Source organism: Centropristis striata, chromosome 8, assembly GCF_030273125.1.
Source record: "Centropristis striata isolate RG_2023a ecotype Rhode Island chromosome 8, C.striata_1.0, whole genome shotgun sequence".
NCBI classification, from domain to species: domain Eukaryota; kingdom Metazoa; phylum Chordata; class Actinopteri; order Perciformes; family Serranidae; genus Centropristis; species Centropristis striata.
The window spans coordinates 8,976,353-8,994,712 of NC_081524.1; the positions used below are offsets into that span (position 1 = coordinate 8,976,353).

The following is an 18,360-nucleotide window of genomic DNA, read 5'->3' on the forward strand; positions in this document are numbered from 1 at the left end:
AAAAACAACACTGCTACTCTGATTGGTTGTAGGTCTATTCAGAAGCATTCTGGTCTGCGCTTGTTGCCAACGCCCCTTGGAAATCAAAATGAACTGACAGATTCCAGACTAATGTGTATTTGTAAATGAGTCAGTGCTTGTAACAAAAACGGCCACCACCACACAGTGCTCAAGTAGTTGAGATTCTGTAATCTATTTCCTGGCTTGACTATTAGTGTGGCTTCTTTTGTATGCATGCAAACACAAAGGTAAAAGTCACACCGGACACTATTCTGTCATAGAAATGTACTATACCAAATGAGAAATGGGATATACCATTAGCATAGGCGGTAGAAAAGATGGCCTTATAAACAAACTATATTGTTTTGACAGAATAAAACAACTAATTATAATTGTATTATTGTCATTTGTATTTTTTGTTTTCTGTTTTGAGTGTAAGTTATGTTCTATTATTCTGTTATTGTTTAAACACTTTTATACTTCCTTAATGTTGTTTTTGTCTTATGTGCTGTATACAAACTCTATAAAGTCTCACTGTGCCTACGGCTAAAGGGAAGTGGATACTTAGATGAACATATAAAAAATTGGTCTTGTATTTTAAATAATACCGGAGCCTTTTGTGTTTTGTACAGACCCATGTGTATATCTAGACATACTACACAAACTCACATATGTATGAAAATAAAAAGATGCATTGAAACACAAGAGCACAAACAAACTCAGATCAACTTGAGGGTCATTATTTATTATTATTTTCCTATTCATAGAGTTGGGCCCACAGTGTGTACACACACCACGCCTGCCCTAAATGTAAAACCTGCTTTCTAAGTTGCTGAAATACAAATATGCACTATACACCTAGTTTGTTCTTCAAGTACTCTATGCTGATAAAGACCACGTCATGTTAGATGAACCCAGTTAAAAGGTGATACGCCCCAAAACTAAACACTTGTTTTGTCTTTACAAGGTGTTTGCACCTGCTCAAATGGTCATTGTTTGCCATGCCATATCGCCACAGAAACTGGGCTCGGTTAGAGTGATGTCAGACTGGGTATAAGAGTTGTGGCCATTCCACAGCCCACCTGTTTGTGGATTTAGCCCGTGGCCGTCCAGACCGTCAGACCACCTTTAGGAGCCGTACACAAAGATCAGAAGGTGAGATCAGACTAAATGAAGAGTCTTCAGGTGTAATTCCAATTCATTTGAGTAGCTGAATCTGGTGATTTAATGCTTCCCTTTTTGGCACCATTAATGAAATCAGCTTAAATAATCTTTGGTTGCAATGAAAACCTGCACAAGCTTCGATGGTACAGGACTTAACATGGAGCCAGATATTTGTTTTGGGGTAACTTTGCTGCAAATACGGCTTTAGAGAAAATATGAAGTGAACTGGGATCTCTTAGTTTTAATATTAATGTGCAATAGTACAATATGATCTGTTTTAACACCTTTATATTGCTTTTCTTCTACTTGCAGCGATGACGTTTCAGTCAAATGTGGTCAGCTCTCAGCCTCAGGTCACTGTTACGCAGTACTCTATGTCACCTGGATTAACAGACTGGAGTTCAAATGTGTGCGACTGCTGTGAAGACTGTGGGATCTGTAAGTTTTTATGCGTGTTTGTGGAAGGGAGCAGAAATGAACTAAAACTTTAAAATGAAATCCAATGTGACAAAATGTTTTTCACCTCCAGGTCTTTGTGCAACCTTTGTCCCATGTATCCTGGGCTGTAAAGTGGCTCAGGACAACGGGGACAGCTGCTGCCTGCCCTTCCTTCCAGGGGCCATGATTGCTCTAAGGACAAGCATACGCAGCAGATACCACATTGAAGTAAGTAGGATGCTATTTTGTAGGACCTGTGAAATGCAGAGACCCAGTTTCTGACCGTGGGTTAGTGTAAAACATATTCGTTACCCTAATTAATAGAGGTGGGGGAAAAAAATCGATTCAGCACAGTATCACAATATTTTGCGTGGCAATATTCTATCGATTCATGGCCGCCCAGTATCAATTTTTACCATTCCAACCGCCGGCAGGCTGACACTATTTTGGCAGTTTTTTCAGTAAAGCTTAAAGCTGAGGAAAGTTTGATAAAATGCTGCAGTTGTTGTCGTCCATACATGTTTGATATCAGTTCAGTTTGACTGAACACTTTGTTGGTCAGTCTGTGGGTTTGACTCTCATTGTGGAGGAATAAAAAGACTGACGTTAGATTAACAGACTGCGAATTTTCTCTTATTTGACAAAACAATTCTTGATTGAATTAAATTTTGTGGACACAAAATGCAGATAAACAGTTATATCGCAATATATTGTATTGCAATACTCACCAAAAAAATGCAAAATTATCGAATCGTTACTCAAGTATTGGGATAAAATTGCATCGTCACCAGGGGCCTCTGGTGATTCCCACCTCTACTAACTAATCTCTTTTTTGCATGATAATTGATGTTTGTCACCAGTTTGCTGTCCCTGTGCTTCTTCCTAGGGCTCAGTGTGTGATGACTGGGTCATCATGGCCTGCCTGCCTCTATGTGGACTTTGTCAAATGGCACGGGAGCAGAAGAGGAGAGGATAAAAAGACTGGACACTGAATCTACATTTCAACCTACAAAGAAAGAGAATATATGGAAATTTGCATTCCTTGGTTTGGACACCATCTCTGTATTTTAAATTACAATTTAAATCTAAATAAATCTATTGGCATTAACATAAATGATGTATGATATTGCCAAAGTATGTAAAAGGTTTACAATGTAATAATAGCTGCCTGATTAATAGACTAAATTACCACTTTAAGACCAGGCTAAACAATTCAGATGGAACAAAATAAGTTTTACAATTTCATCAGGGTGAAACTTTCACTGTCACTGTGATGAAATTGTCTATATGCAACGAGCTAGTAATGATTAAAAAAAAAAAAAAGGATATGAAGAACATTGACCTTTCCCTTACAGATAATAAGCAAGCTCCTAGTGGTGAATTTACACACATTATTTATTTTGGAATGAAATTATACTGATTTTTGTGCATACAATGTTGTTCAATAATGTATATCATGTGTTCAACTAATATTCTATAAAGGGAGTAATTTATGGATGTTCAATTAGTTAATGTATATGAATTTCAATAAAAACCTCTTTGAATTATGTCGTGACTGAATAGACATAAGAGGAATTGGCTGCATCCTTGTTCCTCTTCCTGATTTAGAGAGAATCTAAGATATTCACAGTACAAGAAGTTCTCAGACGAGGCGAGGCGAGACGAGATGAGGCGAACAGCATTTGCTTGAACTGGTGAGTCTTGTCACGGCTGAATAATGTATCAATTTGAACTTTAAATAAATTAACATAATTGGCAGCGACTGGCAGGTGTAGTGTGAAAGATTATAAGAAGGTGACTTTATTGTTATATATTCTATGGAAGATGTTTCTGGGACAACAGCCAGCTTTTAGACTAAAAATATCCTCTCTAAAGATAAAATAGTCTGAATCTGAAATGTAGGTCAAATAATGGGAGGATGTTTATGACAGAAAATCTCCAAGGATTATTTGCCAATGCTGCTGTTACTCACACGAGGATTGTCAGAGAATGTTGTAAAGATTTAGTCATCTAAGGTCCGTTCCTGTTGCAATAACTCACTGTCGAGCACAGTGCTCAGTGATTCCTGCTTTTATAAAGTTAGAGAATACAATTCCAAAGACTCAAAAACAGGATAAGAAATTCAAAAGACGTCTAGCTAGTGACACAGACGCATGCTAGTTGAAGGCTGAGTCAGTTGTGGAGGCTTGAGAAATGTTGTTAAACGTGTTCAACCCAAAGAGCATGCCAGAGAAACTTGTAAAAGAGACGAGGGTGTGCTCAGTTTGGCATGGCATGTTTTTAAATAGTATCAGGTGTGGAATATAGCAAAGTGAATCAACTGATAGGAGGCAGATGAGGAGGAGGAGGAGGAGGAGGAAGAGCATAGGAGCAGACTGAAAAAGGGATATTAAAACATCACGAGAGGAAAGAGGAACACAGTTTTCCTTATGAAAGTTTCACATTTCTTGGGAAATGCAACAATACTTCAGGTGGGGATCATGAAAGTACAATGTGGTAAACTCAGAGCTTTGTTTCTGGTATGACACAGTCAGATCAGAAGGGAAACACAATTGAACAAACCCACAACCAATCACAGCATTGAAACTTGAGGTAGAGCTGGGTCATGCAATAAAAAAGGCAACCTGGTTACAGGCTTAGCAATAAAAAAATGTGTTTCTGAAAACATCTGAGGTGAAAACTAGGCAAAGAATCTTTACTAATTTTTGATCAACACTGACTAGCTTGACGGTTTGATCAGATTTTCTTAAACTTGTGTGTTACCCTGGACAGACCTGCGGACTGAACGTAATTTGATAGACCTAGAACCAATCAGAGCAGTAATACGTGATGTGTGACTTTAAAGGTCTAGGATGGTTACACTCCTCTGTCGGTCATCATATCAAACCCGCCGCATACAGACGCCAGGGCCTGGTCAGCTGGAAATCTGTCTGAATGGGAGGGGGACCAGGCACATCCTTCAGAGCAAATAAAACATGAGTTTACAGGTTCTCAGGCTAACAGATAAAAATACAAACAAAACGTTTAGCAGAAAGCAATCAGATATGAAATGCCAATTTTCTGCCAGTATGCGTTTACGCAATGTTCTAAGGAGAAAATTCAAACTTTTGGAAGCTTTAAAATGAAAATATCCACCTATGAGTATGTGAACATTTTATAAAAGGATACCTCAAATTATTTTGCCATTTAAAAAAAAAAACCCTGCAAAGGTATGAAATCAAGACTGGCATGTACAGTATGAATGGCAATGTATACCTAAGGATTGTGGTAGCAGCCCTGTATTAGGATTCATGTGCTTAGGAAGTAGTTAGTGTGATTTGAAAATTCAACATACAATGTGACAAGTGATAAAACATCTTGCTCTCTGTCCTGTCCTTAGATTCCTGTATCACATTCAACTGATGAACAAGAAGCCTTGTTGACAAGACAAGTTTGTTTGGACTGCAACAAGACATAATGGCAAGTCTAATTTATAAGCTGCTGACAGTAACAGTTGTACTCAGTGCTGTTCAACTCATCACTGGTTACAGCTTCAAAAACTGCATTGAAGACCAATCCTCAAATAGAACAAGTTTCACGTGTGCCCGTCGGAAGGAAAAAAAAATGGCTGCCATTATAAATGACCTACTGCAATCTGCGGTCAAGCTCAACATAACTAATAATCCTGTGGAGCACATTCCCAACAACAGCTTTGTTGGTCTACCAAACCTTCAACATCTCAGAATAGATCAGAATCAACTGAGGATCATCGATGGATTTGCTTTCCGAAACCTGCATCAGCTAAAGACTCTTGATTTGTCTTTTAACAAGATATCAAAGCTCCACCCTTTGGTGTTTAAGGGCTTACAGAACCTCACCTTCCTCTCACTGGCAAACAACACATTAGAGCAGCTCCCTAAAGGCATTTTCTCAGATCTTTCCAATCTGGACACTTTAATCCTGAACCACAACAATCTGACAAACTTCACAGGGATTGTTGAGTCTGTGTCACATCTAACAAACCTGAAGGAACTAGATCTTTGCTTTAACAAATTGACCTCTCTCGACCACTCAAATGTGTCACTACCCAAATCCCTCATTAGATTATCTATATGTGGAAATAACCTGTCTACATTAGGTTGTCAGCATTCCTTTCTTAGGTCCATCCAGGTGCTAAATTTGTCAAACAATCGTATGCTTCCGACAACAGCCTTTCAAAAGGTGGATTTGAGGCATGTAAACTATCTGAGTTTGAACTCGACAAGAGTTGATATAGTGAAGTTTTTAAAAATCAGCAATGTCAATCCAGGTCACGTTAATTTCTCTGGCACAGGTCTAAAAAACCCCCACAAGCTCATAGAGCTATGCAAATTGCTAAAGACAAAGGTGAAATGGATTAAAAATTTAAGCCTAGGTTATAATGGGATTAAGAATCTAACAAACTACACACTGCACTATTGTCCTAACATCACAGGAACTCTAGATCTATCCCACAACAACCTAACAAAAACAGTTTGTCTGAACTTTCTCGAGAGTCACCCACTAATAACAAACTTCACTGCAGAGCATAACCATCTGACCAGCCTCAAATCCTGTGAAACACAAAATATGGTCCTTTTTAAAAATATGCGAGTGCTAAGCTATCGTTACAATCGCATCCTCTCAGTCAATCCTTATGCTTTCAATAATACGCCAAATATAAATACGCTAAAGCTTAACATAAATACGATTGCTTTTCTCCATCATAAAGCTCTAAAAGGTCTTAAAAGACTTGTGACACTCCGGTTGGACCATAACCTCTTGACTGATTTGTTTAAGGACACCTTTGAAGATAATTCCAACCTGCTAACCCTTAACCTACGCAACAATCGTATTGATGTCATTTTCGATGGGACCTTCCACAATCTCAGGAATCTGATTATATTGGACTTAGGAGGTAATAAGATCGCTAGATTTCAGCAGTCTGCGCTTGATGGACTGAATAGTTTGTCCAAATTATATCTAGATGGAAACAACCTTAAAAAGATAGACACTTCCTTCTATTATGCGTTTCAAGACACATTAACAACTCTGGATTTACAGAGTAATATGATTGACTTCCTTAATAAAGACAGAGTGAACATTTCACCATTTGCGAATCTTACCAAACTCAGTGATCTGAAATTGGATTCGCAGCGGCCGCATGGCCTCACTATTTTACCCCGCACTTTATTCCGTGGCCTACACTCACTGAGATCTCTGTATCTCACCAACAATAATATCTTTTATCTTGCTCCTGAGTCCTTTGATGATCTGACAGGTTTACGTTTTCTCACACTGGATAACTGCTGTGTTGGGGTGACACAACTGCAACCGGGAGTCTTTAAAAATCTAAGAAATTTGACCAAATTGACTATAGAAAATATGGGTATTCAGAACATCACAAAGGAGGTTTTTGGGAATCTTACACAGTTAAGGACCCTGCAGCTAAACCGCAATGTGATGCAGGATATTGACGTTGATGTACTAAAAAGTTTACCTAAACTCAAATACATTGACATACGTAATATTCCTTTAAGCTGCACCTGCAAGAATAACTTGCTGCAAAACTGGACAGTACATAACCCAGATGTCCAGGTGGTCTATCTCTACAATCTGCCATGCCCACATGATGCAAAACACAGATTCTACAACTTTAAAACCAATGTTTGCTACATGGATCTTGGCAAGTACCTGTTCTTAAGCACAGCGGTTGTGATCTTTTTGTTCACAGTCAGTCCTTTACTTTATGTCAAACTATATTGGAAAATGAAGTATGGCTATTATGTGTTCCGTTCCTGGTTTAGTGAGCAGTGGCGCAGACTCAGAGAGGAGGAGGAAAACTGCAAATATGATGCATTTATTTCCTATAATTCCTCTGATGAACAATGGGTCACGGAGCAGTTAATGCCCAACCTGGAAGGAAATGGATCGTCTTTTAAACTTTGCCTACATCACAGGGACTTTGAGCTTGGCCGCGATATTGTGGATAACATCGTCTCTGCTGTATACAACAGTCGTAAAACTATTTGTGTGGTGAGCAGGAGTTTCCTAAGAAGTGAGTGGTGTTCTCTGGAAATCCAACTGGCCAGCTACCGACTCTTCGATGAACACAGAGATGTTCTCCTGCTCGTGTTTCTGGAGCCAATAACAGAGAGGCAAGTGTCGTCCTACCATCGCATGAGGAAAGTCATGTTGAAAAAGACTTATCTGCAGTGGCCTGGCCCAGACTGCACTAACCCGATGCAGGCCCAAGAGCTGTTTTGGAGTCAGCTACGTAGGGCGATGAGAACCGGGAGCAGACTTGAAAATGAAAATGACAGTGAAGGTCGTGAAATAAAAGAAACTGAACGTCTTGAGACTGAAACATCAGATGAAAACTATTACTTGCAACCTTGAAAAGATTTGACAATTTAATTTTTGATTGTCAACAAACCTCTCTGTACATTTAATGAATAATCAAATATTCTGTTGCTGGGACAGAATCCTGAGAATATGGTGTAAATGTGTACAGTAAGACTAATAATAAGCATGAATCAGAAATGTCATATCTTATGCTCAGTTTAATTTGATCTTTAGCAATGCTAGATATTGCACGTCTTTTTTATTGTTGCACAATTATACAAAGGTGTTCCACTGTTTTTAAATATAGCCACATAGATACAACAAAATGTCAAAAAGCTTTCACAATAGCACAGTCTTGGCTAAATTTCTTTGTAAAGAATTTGCCCCTATAACATCTGTGTCAAAGAAAATATCTGTACAGTTCTGCATATTAAAAAAATGTTCCAATGATGCAAACAATACATAATTTTGTGTTTCTTTATCTCAGCATAAATGGGACAAAAGAATGAACGAGGTAACCCTTGAGATGTCAGCTATTGCTACTACATTTGATACGGTGTTTTTAATAAAACGTGAGCACCTAACCTATATTTTCACCGACTGTGAACAATAAGTATTGATGGTATGGATTAAGCATGCATTGTTTTTTGAGCTTCACCACACATTAGTACAGTCTCATAGGAGGGAAGGACCAATGCTCAGGGCTCGGGAAAGATGAACGAGGAGCTGCTGGCTCTCCTTCAAGCATGTGAGACGGTGGGTAATGAATCATGTCAGTGTGGTGGGACCTGAGGGGAGGGCAAGTTGAAGGGTGACTGAATTGGCTAAAAGGATGGAAGCCCTGCTGAGGATGGTGAATTTGGGCAGAGAAAGAGGGAGCAAAAGAGTATCTGTCAGTTTCAAATTGGCCTTTTGCCTGGGGAAAGTGCACTGGTTCTGCTGAACATTTATCAAGAAACTGTGTTTGAAAAGGAAATAAAGGCTGGATGTTGCTGCCATTGAACTGAGACCCACTGCTCCTCTCTGGAGCTGCTCTGGCGAAGTTCATGAAACCGTTTTCAAAGGAATCCAACATAACAGCCTCTTTGCCCCTTTGCCTGTTTAAACTGTCTTCCCGGTGCTGAGATGCAGAGCCTCTTTCTCCCCAGCATGCGGTGGGAGACAACAATTGATCACTGGCTGTAACTCCTGAGGGCTCAAAGTCCATGCAGAACTCCGTAGGTCTGAGGATATCATCCAAAATGTTGACAGATGTTTCCACAGGGCTTGTCAACCACTCAGGGGTCTTAACATGAAAACCAGAAAGCATTTTATTCCAGAGTAATGGAATCTTTTGTCTGAGCTAGAGGAATGATATGTGATATTAACTTAAATAAGACAGTGAAAGGGTAGGATTAAATTCTTACCTGTTCCAGGTTTTGGTGTGGCTGTGGTCTGGACTTCCAGTTAAAATACTTACTTCCTGTCATTCTGAAAGATGTGGTTGTTTGGGTGTCAAAACATGGCTGGCTGGCAGTGTTAGTATGGAAAACAGTTGTGAATGGATCTGAAAAGGAGAAGACGCAACTGAAATACTGGCCACAAACTACAAAGTATAGAGTGCTTTTTTACAATGTATCTGTACTGAATACATGCTATTATGGTGTATTAATTCAACACCAGACCAAGGCCAAATCTAAATCTAGTATAAAATGGATGTCAACAATTACATTTTTAAAGTAAGGTAAGAAAGGTTTGTCAGGCCTCAAGAAAACACTCTGATAAATAACAAAAAGAAAACTGCAAAGGGCAGCTTTAAAGCTGGGTAATATGGATAAGTATCACTGTAAACATTGACGTACAGTATTATAAAAAAGGTAATCAATATTAATACTATAGAATTCTGAAACATTTAAAATGTAATGCTTTTACCAGATGAAGCTAAATAATGTTCCTAGAATTTAAAGCAATACTCATTGATTATTACTATTCTAGATGGGATAAAAGAGATAATGAGATAAATCTGCATATTTGATTTATCCCAGAGATATTAATGTTTTTTGTGCCTACCTGAAGACGAGAGCTCTTCTATCATGGTTGGTTCCTGATCCTGGACTTTCTTTGCTGGATCTACACCAAAACTGAGACATCGCTGCACCTCAAGGAGGTTCTCCTGAAGCTGGGGTCCATGCCTCTCCCGTAGAGCTTTCAACAACACCTCCCTGCTCTCTGCCACTAGGTTTCTCCTCCTCAGGAGTGGGAACTGCAAACAGTCACACAAACCTGCTGCCACTGCACTGACAGACTTCGATATACACTCTGGATCTCGCCTTCTGTGCTGAATGTCAAAGCTGTTGGCGCTGTGTGAGCTTGAGACCTGAATCGGGCTTGGACTCAGATCATGATCTTGTATTTGGTGGATGGGAGACTCTGAACGCTGGATCTTTGGAGTGTGCTCCAGAGTAGAAAGTCTCTTTACCTTCCTGTTTGATGTCTTCACTTTTTCTCTCACAGCAGTGGATGTCAGCTGTAACTTTCTGCTCTTTTCAGACACAACAGGGGTGGTCTTCTTGCTCTTAAGTATCTCTACATGGAGGGAGCTGTGTTTCGATGAAGAGATGCTTTTCAAACTTTCAGATGAATGACCAGGATGTTGCTGTGGTCTCTGCCCTGGTGTAATATCTGATCCCTGACTGATTTTCTTCTCTTCCTTCTGGGTATCATCAAGGGCTGTTTTTTTTTCTAATGGCAGGACCTCATCAGTACCAGCACCAAACAAATCATTAGTGGAGAATGGAGAAGGAATGTAAGATGCTGAAGATGGATGTGAAGTGGCATTCTTCTTTTGTTGTACTTGCTGTCCACTTTTCTCCCGTTTTCTCTGCTCACTTAAGAAGCGCTCAATGTCGATAGACTTCACCTCATGGTTGAACAGGCCATGGTGTCCTATCAGGCGGCTGTCTGTGATTATGCTGGGCTCTTGTGCAGCAGGAACAACGTTTGGAAATGGTGCATCTCTCCTTGAAGGACAATGACAGCCACTATGACAGCAGTTCTGGAAAAACGCCATGTCTTTACTGTTTTGGCGGCGGCGGTGCTGATGATGTGATTTGGATTGTGAGGCTTCTTTCCCACCACCTCTCATCTGACTCCTCTCCTTGCGACTCATCAGTCGTTTCATTTTGTGATACCCATCTGTCTTAGTATGTTTTAAACATTTGCAGTCAGCAGTTAATCTATTTACTAAGCAATGTTTTTTTATCTTTTGTTTGTACTTGCTTGTTGAAGACATTTGAGATCTTTTCTTTGTCTGATGAAGCCTTGCCACACACGTGGCTCATGCTGCATCAGATTCTGTAGAAAGATTAATGCATTTAGTCGTTTGTAAGTCTGTAGGAAATAGAGATAAAAACATCGGTAACCTTGATAGGATACTGTTGTACCTCAGTGATGTCAACTTAACTACTCGGTTATCAATCAAATTATTAATGTTGATACTCTTGACTGTGAACTTGCAAACTTTGATCATACATACCAACAACAGTTCAAGATATATGTGACGTTAAACACATTGAGTTGCTGCCATGTGATTGGCTAATTACATACAGTGATGGAAAAAATTGTTTTTCTTCAATTTCTTGTTCATTTTAACGCCTGGTACAACTAAAGGTACATTTGTTTGGACAGATATAATGATAACAACAATAATAGCTCATAAAAGTTTAATTCAACCCTTTACTGGGCAAAGAACCATATTTGGTAACTTCAGCGGACGAAATAGGGTCCCCATGCCTCGCCATGAGGTCATAAAACCACATGGATTTCTCCAGCTAATCAGTGAAGATCAGGCTACGTCACAGAATAGTGGTACCATCGTATCTGACCAATCAGTATAATAATAATAATAATAATAATAACTCAGTTGACCCTAATTTGCAACATAAAATTTTAATATACATAACATAAATACAACAAATACATAACATTTTTTTTTAAAAAGTCACAAATGTAAAAGTCTTGAAATGTCCTCTATAACACTTTAGGGTTGGAATTTTCAAATTAAGCGGTTAATGGTAATGAATGAATGATAACCAAAATCATTATAAAGAAAACCATGGAAATTGTCTAGATATCAGCTCTTAAATTAAACTCTTATGAGCTATTTTTGTTGTTAACAATATATTTCTCCAAGCAAATGTATCTTTAGTTGTACCAGACATTAAAATGAACAAATGCAATGAAGAAAACAAGGGTGATCTAATATTTTTTTCTCCGGGAACAGTTGCACAGGTGTACCCGATAAAGTGACCGGTAAGTGTATATTTGGATTCTGGCATATAATGTGGCTTAACTTTCAGCTTTGCTAGCTAGTTGGTAGATAGCAAACAGGTGATGAATAACGTCAACTACCAGGTGCACTTGAAGTTAAAGCACACCTGTATGAAGTTGCAGTTAATTTAGCTGTAGCTGCTTGGAAACACAGTAACTAACCTTAAGTTTAACCTCATGTCATGTGAGACAAATAATATTAATAATTTATTAAGAAACATTTTACACAAACTTAAAATCGTTAATTAACGGAGCCGCTTACCTGTCGCCGTTTTTTGCCGCTTGTAAATGTCGTTGCTCAGCAACATGTCGTAGATGCGTTCCTTTGCGCAGCACCAACTCCCATGAACGTCAACGAGCTGGGCGAGTCCACTTACACAGGCGAAGAGGTAAAACGGTCTCGTCTTTTATATCCTATTCGCTTAAACAAAGCACAATTTGCCACTTTGATATTGTGTTTCTTACAGAATAAAATCAACGTGAATCCCTTAGTACTATTAAAACGTCGGGTGATTCTAACATGCACGACATCTTACATGTCGTTGCCCCTCAACAACAATGGTACAGGCCACCATAGTGAGCATTTACTTCCTGAAACTGAATTGGGAGATGACGATTTTTTGATTTCATGGTATTCTATGTTCATTAATTTATCTTAATGTAGCCGCTAGGCAAACCTCTGGCTTGTTCCCTTTTGCACAATACAGGCTAGACTATTTTAACGTTAATAACAACCTGTGTTACTTGTGAGTGACCGGTATATCGCTGTTAAACTACATCTATGAGCAAGTAGGCTAGCTGCTGCGGCTAATTCTACCAACCTCTTTAGCCTTTGCTAGCAGTTATAGTTAGAGACTGTTGATTTGTCGGGTTGTTTTCGTTGTAAAAAGCACTAAAAACTCTACGTGACTGCTTCCTCAATACAGAGAGCCAAGTCATGAGTGCAGAAGACCCAAACCCCGCCGCCACACCCACTCCCTGTGAAGACACCCAGGGAGATGGTCGATGGATGTCTATGGTGTGTGAAATAATATTATTATTCTCATTTTTCTATTACGTCTTCCCTGGGTTTTGCATAGCTACGACCATGAATTGCCAGGTTTTCCTAGTCTCCATTGTGTCAATGTTTAGTTATGTGAATAAAAGTTTATAAAAACAACAGATAAATCATTTAGTTTAGCAGATACATTATCTAAAAGAAGAAAACAAAGTATTGTGCCAGGTCCTTATGCAACTTGCCAGTTGTTTTTGTTTTTCATCAGATTGACTGGGGATGGGAATATTGCCACTTCTAATTTCCAAATATACGTTGCAATAATATTTAAGTCTTAAGAGTTGTTTTCTTTTATCTCTAGCACAACCGCTTTGTGTCGGACAGCAAAGACAAAGAACCTGATGTCCTCTTTGTTGGAGACTCTCTTGTTCAGCTCATGCACCAGTTTGGGGTAAAACATAAATCACACACCTTCCTGTGCTTGTAACTGTATGCAGAGTTTGATAGTTTGTCTTGTGTGAACTTAATATGTGTTGGCTTTGCTCTTGTGGTTTGTCTGCAGATATGGCGGCAGCTGTTCTCTCCTCTCCATTCCCTCAATTTTGGGGTGGGTGGTGATGCAACACAACATGTGCTGTGGCGACTGAGCAATGGCGAACTGGATAACATCAGCCCGAAGGTCCAACTCACTGCTAAAAATAGAGAACATGATCAGGCTTGTTTAGTCAGACAGTAGACTCTTTGTGCTTTTTTGTGATAAAATCCAAATTCTAGGTATTGACTCAAACCCTTCAATGCTCAGTGATGCATTCTTTTGTCTTTTGTTGCTGCAGGTGGTTGTGCTGTGGGTAGGCACTAACAACCATGGTCAGACTGCTGAACAGATCTGTGGAGGTATCATGGCTATTGTGCAAGTCGTCAAGAACAAGCTCCCCCATGCCCGGACACTTATCCTTGTAGGTTTTTTCTTTTTTCTGGTGCATTCCTTAAAGAAAGTCTTATTTTTTTCACCTGCATGTTGAAAGTGACAAATACAACCATCAGACGGCAGAGTGATGTAGCCTCTCTTAGTTCCATCTCAGCTTTGTGAGATTAGGTAAGCTTTAGACTATTAGACTATTGGACTCTGTGTTTGCTACTTTTCATACAGTATTTAAAAGGCTAAGATGGAACTACAGGTGAGCTTGCATGTTTGGTGGAGATACAAACTACACTGGCATTTTACCTGACATGTGTGTGAAGATTTATGTCTGATTAAGGCTCATTTTAATTTTGGGAAACATTCTGTTCGATAGAAAACAGATGTTTCCATTGATGCATGTACTTACATTCCAAACATCTGTTTTCCAGGGTATCCTGCCCAGAGGTAAACTGCCAAACCCTCTGCGGGACAGAAATGCCAAGGTGAATGAGCTAGTCCAGGAGGCCATATCTTCCCTCCCCCACGCCTCTTTCCTCAACGTGGACCCAGGATTCGTCCACTCCAATGGTAGCATCTCCCATCAGGACATGTACGATTACCTTCACCTGACCCCTCATGGCTATCAGGCTGTGTGTGAACCCCTGCACGCCCACCTCAAGTCTATGCTAGATAAGCCAGCTGAGAACTGAGCAACCAGGGCAAAAACTTACACTACCACAGTGGTCCTCATCCCTGTTTCCAGGGAGCATCACACTCAGCTTATTAACACACCGTGAGTGATGGATAGAATCAGTTATTTGGGGCTAAAAGCTGGATAAATTATTTGTGTAAGTCCTCTCCATGGCCAGGGTTGGTGACCACTGTTAAAGATTATGGGACCATAAAGTTGTTTTGGGTTTTATGATACAGTCAGAAATTATAAGTGCTCTGCTATAGAGAGACAAAGTCTTGCCTCAAATCCTGGTAATTATCTGTTCCACTAGCTTTTGGTCGTCAGTGTTTTTCCATAGAAGGATTATTTTTCTCTGCCACATGATACAAATGATGAATATGATATGGGGAACTCCCTGTCTGTCACCCGTAGGAGTCGGAGCCAGACAGGGAAATGACATTTGAAGAGATGACACTTATACATAACTAACTCCAGTGGTTATCAACAAAGCTTTTTAAAAAGATGCAGCAACTTTTTACACTCATGAAGAAATGCTGAAGGTCAAAAAATGAGTTGCTGCACCTTTATTAAAAACTTTTTGTACAACCGGGTGCTCTAGATTTCATCCTTTCACCGCACCTTTCTGCCTCAGAGCATGAACAGATATCGGCTTTTAAGAAAAGAAAAAAACGTACACAACAAAAGACATTGTCTGCCTGAGGCTACAGGAACAGGAACTACAGTAATTGGAAAAGGTTGTGAGACTTTGGCTCTTTAGATGTCAGGATATTTACGGTAAAAATACATGAGATGCGAAAACTGCCCTTACCAGGAAATTGCTATAATTGTGGTTTCTCAGTTTCACTAAGTTCCACGAGTTACATTTATTTGGCAATAGCTTTATTTACTCCGTTTTGTTGTCTTGTGTCTTTTGTATATGTTAATTTGAATGACCAAATGTTTTTGATTGTCCATTACTGTTTACTTGCCTTTTATCATGTCACATTTCTGATTAATTACCCTTGTACATTTCTGCTTCACCTATTGTAACAGCAACATGCTTTGATGTGAGAGGCTGGGTTTTGTTCCCAACATGGATTTATTTGAGTAGGTTGTGAAGTTGTATAAATATATCCAAAGTTGCTTGTGCTATAAGAATAATCTCATCTGCAACACAATGGCCAATCAGACTGTTTAACAAGGCTTTACTTCACACTAAAATGCCTCTGAGCCGCTTGGAAAAGGATTGTGCTACAGAACTTGAATTATGCTTCAGGATTGCTGATTGTGTAAGTGATGAAGAATGCAATAAATATGAAAAATGCTTTCTGTGTCCTTTGATTGATCAGATCTGTATGCTGACACTGAGTAAGAGACATTGATGGATTGACACTGACACAGTGTTACATTTTTAGGACTGATCGTTAACCAGCAGGTTTACTATGAGCACACATGCATGGATTAGGTCCACAAGATATTAATCACTCCTGGTTTTGTCACGGTCTCAGGCATGGTTGTGAGCAAAGAGCTGCATTTCTGTAACACAAGTAGGGTGAACAAGTCTCGCTTTGCCCCAAAATCGACATCCAACAGTCAGCACAGATAATATCTCCTGTTTATTCTGGCTGTTTTACGATCATAGCAAGCATGATCTTAAAATGTGACATTTAGTGGCATATCCATTGCAGTAGTGTTGACATGGCTGACAGCAAGCACTCATAATTATGATTAATTATAAGCCTATTGCTTGTTTGCTATATATTTTTTGGAGAGATTGCAAGTTTTTTTGCATGTCTAACTGTAACTAACTGTGTAACACAATCTTGAACAGTACCACCACTGCAATTACTAAATCATACAACTATTGGACAGGGTCAATTCCTGCAGTCCATGAGGTCATATCTTACACAAGAACCTCTAAGAAAAAAAACACTCAGGACTTATATGAGCAAAATATGGGCACACTTGGCATCCAAATGCTCTTTTAGTGCAGGTCAGAATCATGCGGATCCTTCACTTTCCCATGAAAACAATCCATTACTCAAAGCCAAAATCACTTTGTCTGGGAAAGGCAAATATTTCTTGTTATTCGCAGTCACCCACTGTGAAAGGCAAGCTTCATGCTTCGTGTAACCGGCAGTTGATAAATGTGCCACGTCTCATGTTTCAGAAATCAACACCATCCTTTATAAAGAAGCACAACAGCAACCATCTCATTCCCTCACTGAGACGTAAGTTAGTGCCCATGCAGGATTTCTTTTTCTGAACTAACTGGACTGGACTGGTGTGACTACAACATGGGATCAAGGACTTTTCTGCTGCTGGTTCTTGTGTTCCTTATATTCACTGATCACGGCCAAGGTATTGAATACCTTATCATAATTAGACTAATTCATTTAAAAGTAAAATTAGATCCTGCGCATTTTAATCTGCATTTTTTTCTCAAAGGTGTTCCTGAGACACATGAAAAATCTCCGGGTGTCAGCACATTCACTGATGGTGAGATTCATATTTAAAATACATTTTTACCTTTTTTTGGTTTATTAATATTTATTAAGTATTTTTGTGTTGTAGCCACTGCTGTTGGGGAACCAATAGCAACTGCAATTCCACTCAACTTCCCAAGACCGTGTAACTGTAGAGGTGAAAGCAACTTATCTTATATAACATTTCATCAGTTTATGTGGTTGCAGAGCCTCAGTATTCAGTATGGAATGCATTGTCCTAACTTTTTCTTCTCTTTTGGGTGTTTCGGTCAATCAGTGAAGGGAAAAGAAACGATTATTACACGCTGCCTTTGTCTGCAGCCTGGCAGACGCAACGGCAAGAAACAAAAACGTGAGTTGTATAAAGTTTTTGACGTTTAGAAAATAATGACATAATACAACCTGGAGTGAGTGAGACAAGCCTAGTGTTCAGTATGTTCCACTGGCTTGAACTAAAAAGAGTTAAGGACTTTTCAAAAATGTTAATTACAGATTTTAGAACCTGTTGGACGGTGAACTTAATCTGTTTTTTTCTTTTTCTTTTCTTTAAACCACAAGTGAAAGCAGTGTGCCAGGGGGAAAAAAATAAGAATCTGAAGAAGTGCTGGTTTCCCAAACAAAAGAAGGTCGCTAAGAAGAGGCACCTCGGTCCCAGTCCCCCTATCTGAACAACACTAAGAAGAACTACATGCATTTCCTTATATGCAGTGATGTGCATGCATTGATCACTGTCATATGTATTTCTCTATATACACGTCGTATTTTTTAAGCTAACAGCAAAGTGTTTGTGTGTATATGACAAAATTTCACAAGAGTTTGTAACTTCCTGTATCCTCTTTAATAAAGTCCTCACAAAATTGTGTAGATATTTTATTGATAAAGAAATAATAAGACTCACATTTACTTACAGGTTTAATATTTCACACATAACACAAAAAGTTGCACGGTTTCATAGTAAAATAATGGTATTTTGAACCAAAAGAGTATGCAGTATCTTTAAGGAATACACTTCTTACACTATGCAAGTGTATTAAGTTATTATTATAGTAATAAC

General features: G+C 39.1%; 4 protein-coding genes and 1 long non-coding RNA gene across 6 annotated transcripts; 4 read left to right on the top strand and 1 right to left on the bottom strand.

Moving 5' to 3' along the window:
• Positions 1-1,392: 1,392 nt before the first annotated feature.
• cnfn (cornifelin) lies at positions 1,393-2,578 on the top strand. Its single transcript, XM_059340236.1, has 3 exons — positions 1,393-1,602; positions 1,694-1,830; positions 2,489-2,578. Exons 1-3 carry the CDS (start codon positions 1,479-1,481, stop codon positions 2,576-2,578), a joined length of 351 nt encoding a protein of 116 aa, XP_059196219.1. The 5' UTR covers positions 1,393-1,478.
• Positions 2,579-3,270: 692 nt separating this feature from the next.
• On the top strand, positions 3,271-8,528 carry tlr21 (toll-like receptor 21). Its single transcript, XM_059339253.1, has 2 exons — positions 3,271-3,296; positions 4,982-8,528. The coding sequence occupies exon 2, from the start codon at positions 5,059-5,061 to the stop codon at positions 7,996-7,998; it is 2,940 nt and encodes a 979-aa protein (XP_059195236.1). The 5' UTR covers positions 3,271-3,296; positions 4,982-5,058; the 3' UTR covers positions 7,999-8,528.
• si:dkey-250k15.4 (uncharacterized) lies at positions 8,145-12,779 on the bottom strand. The gene is made up of 4 exons (XM_059339254.1): positions 12,515-12,779; positions 9,994-11,277; positions 9,351-9,490; positions 8,145-9,229 (listed from the first exon to the last, which is right to left on the bottom strand). Exons 2-4 carry the CDS (start codon positions 11,213-11,215, stop codon positions 8,609-8,611), a joined length of 1,983 nt encoding a protein of 660 aa, XP_059195237.1. The 5' UTR covers positions 11,216-11,277; positions 12,515-12,779; the 3' UTR covers positions 8,145-8,608.
• On the top strand, positions 12,381-16,145 carry pafah1b3 (platelet-activating factor acetylhydrolase, isoform Ib, gamma subunit). 2 transcript variants are annotated; one of them, XM_059339257.1, is made up of 6 exons: positions 12,381-12,641; positions 13,179-13,270; positions 13,608-13,697; positions 13,809-13,925; positions 14,080-14,202; positions 14,597-16,145. In XM_059339257.1, the coding sequence occupies exons 2-6, from the start codon at positions 13,190-13,192 to the stop codon at positions 14,855-14,857; spliced, it is 672 nt and encodes a 223-aa protein (XP_059195240.1). In that variant the 5' UTR covers positions 12,381-12,641; positions 13,179-13,189; the 3' UTR covers positions 14,858-16,145. The 2 variants fall into 2 exon arrangements, with proteins under 2 accessions (XP_059195240.1, XP_059195239.1); XM_059339256.1 differs by lacking the exon at positions 12,381-12,641 and adding an exon at positions 12,818-12,883.
• Positions 16,146-17,325: 1,180 nt separating this feature from the next.
• LOC131975801 (uncharacterized) lies at positions 17,326-18,059 on the top strand. The gene is made up of 3 exons (XR_009394754.1): positions 17,326-17,463; positions 17,584-17,658; positions 17,865-18,059. It is a non-coding gene; the product is annotated as an uncharacterized LOC131975801 (long non-coding RNA).
• The last annotated feature ends 301 nt before the right edge of the window (positions 18,060-18,360 follow it).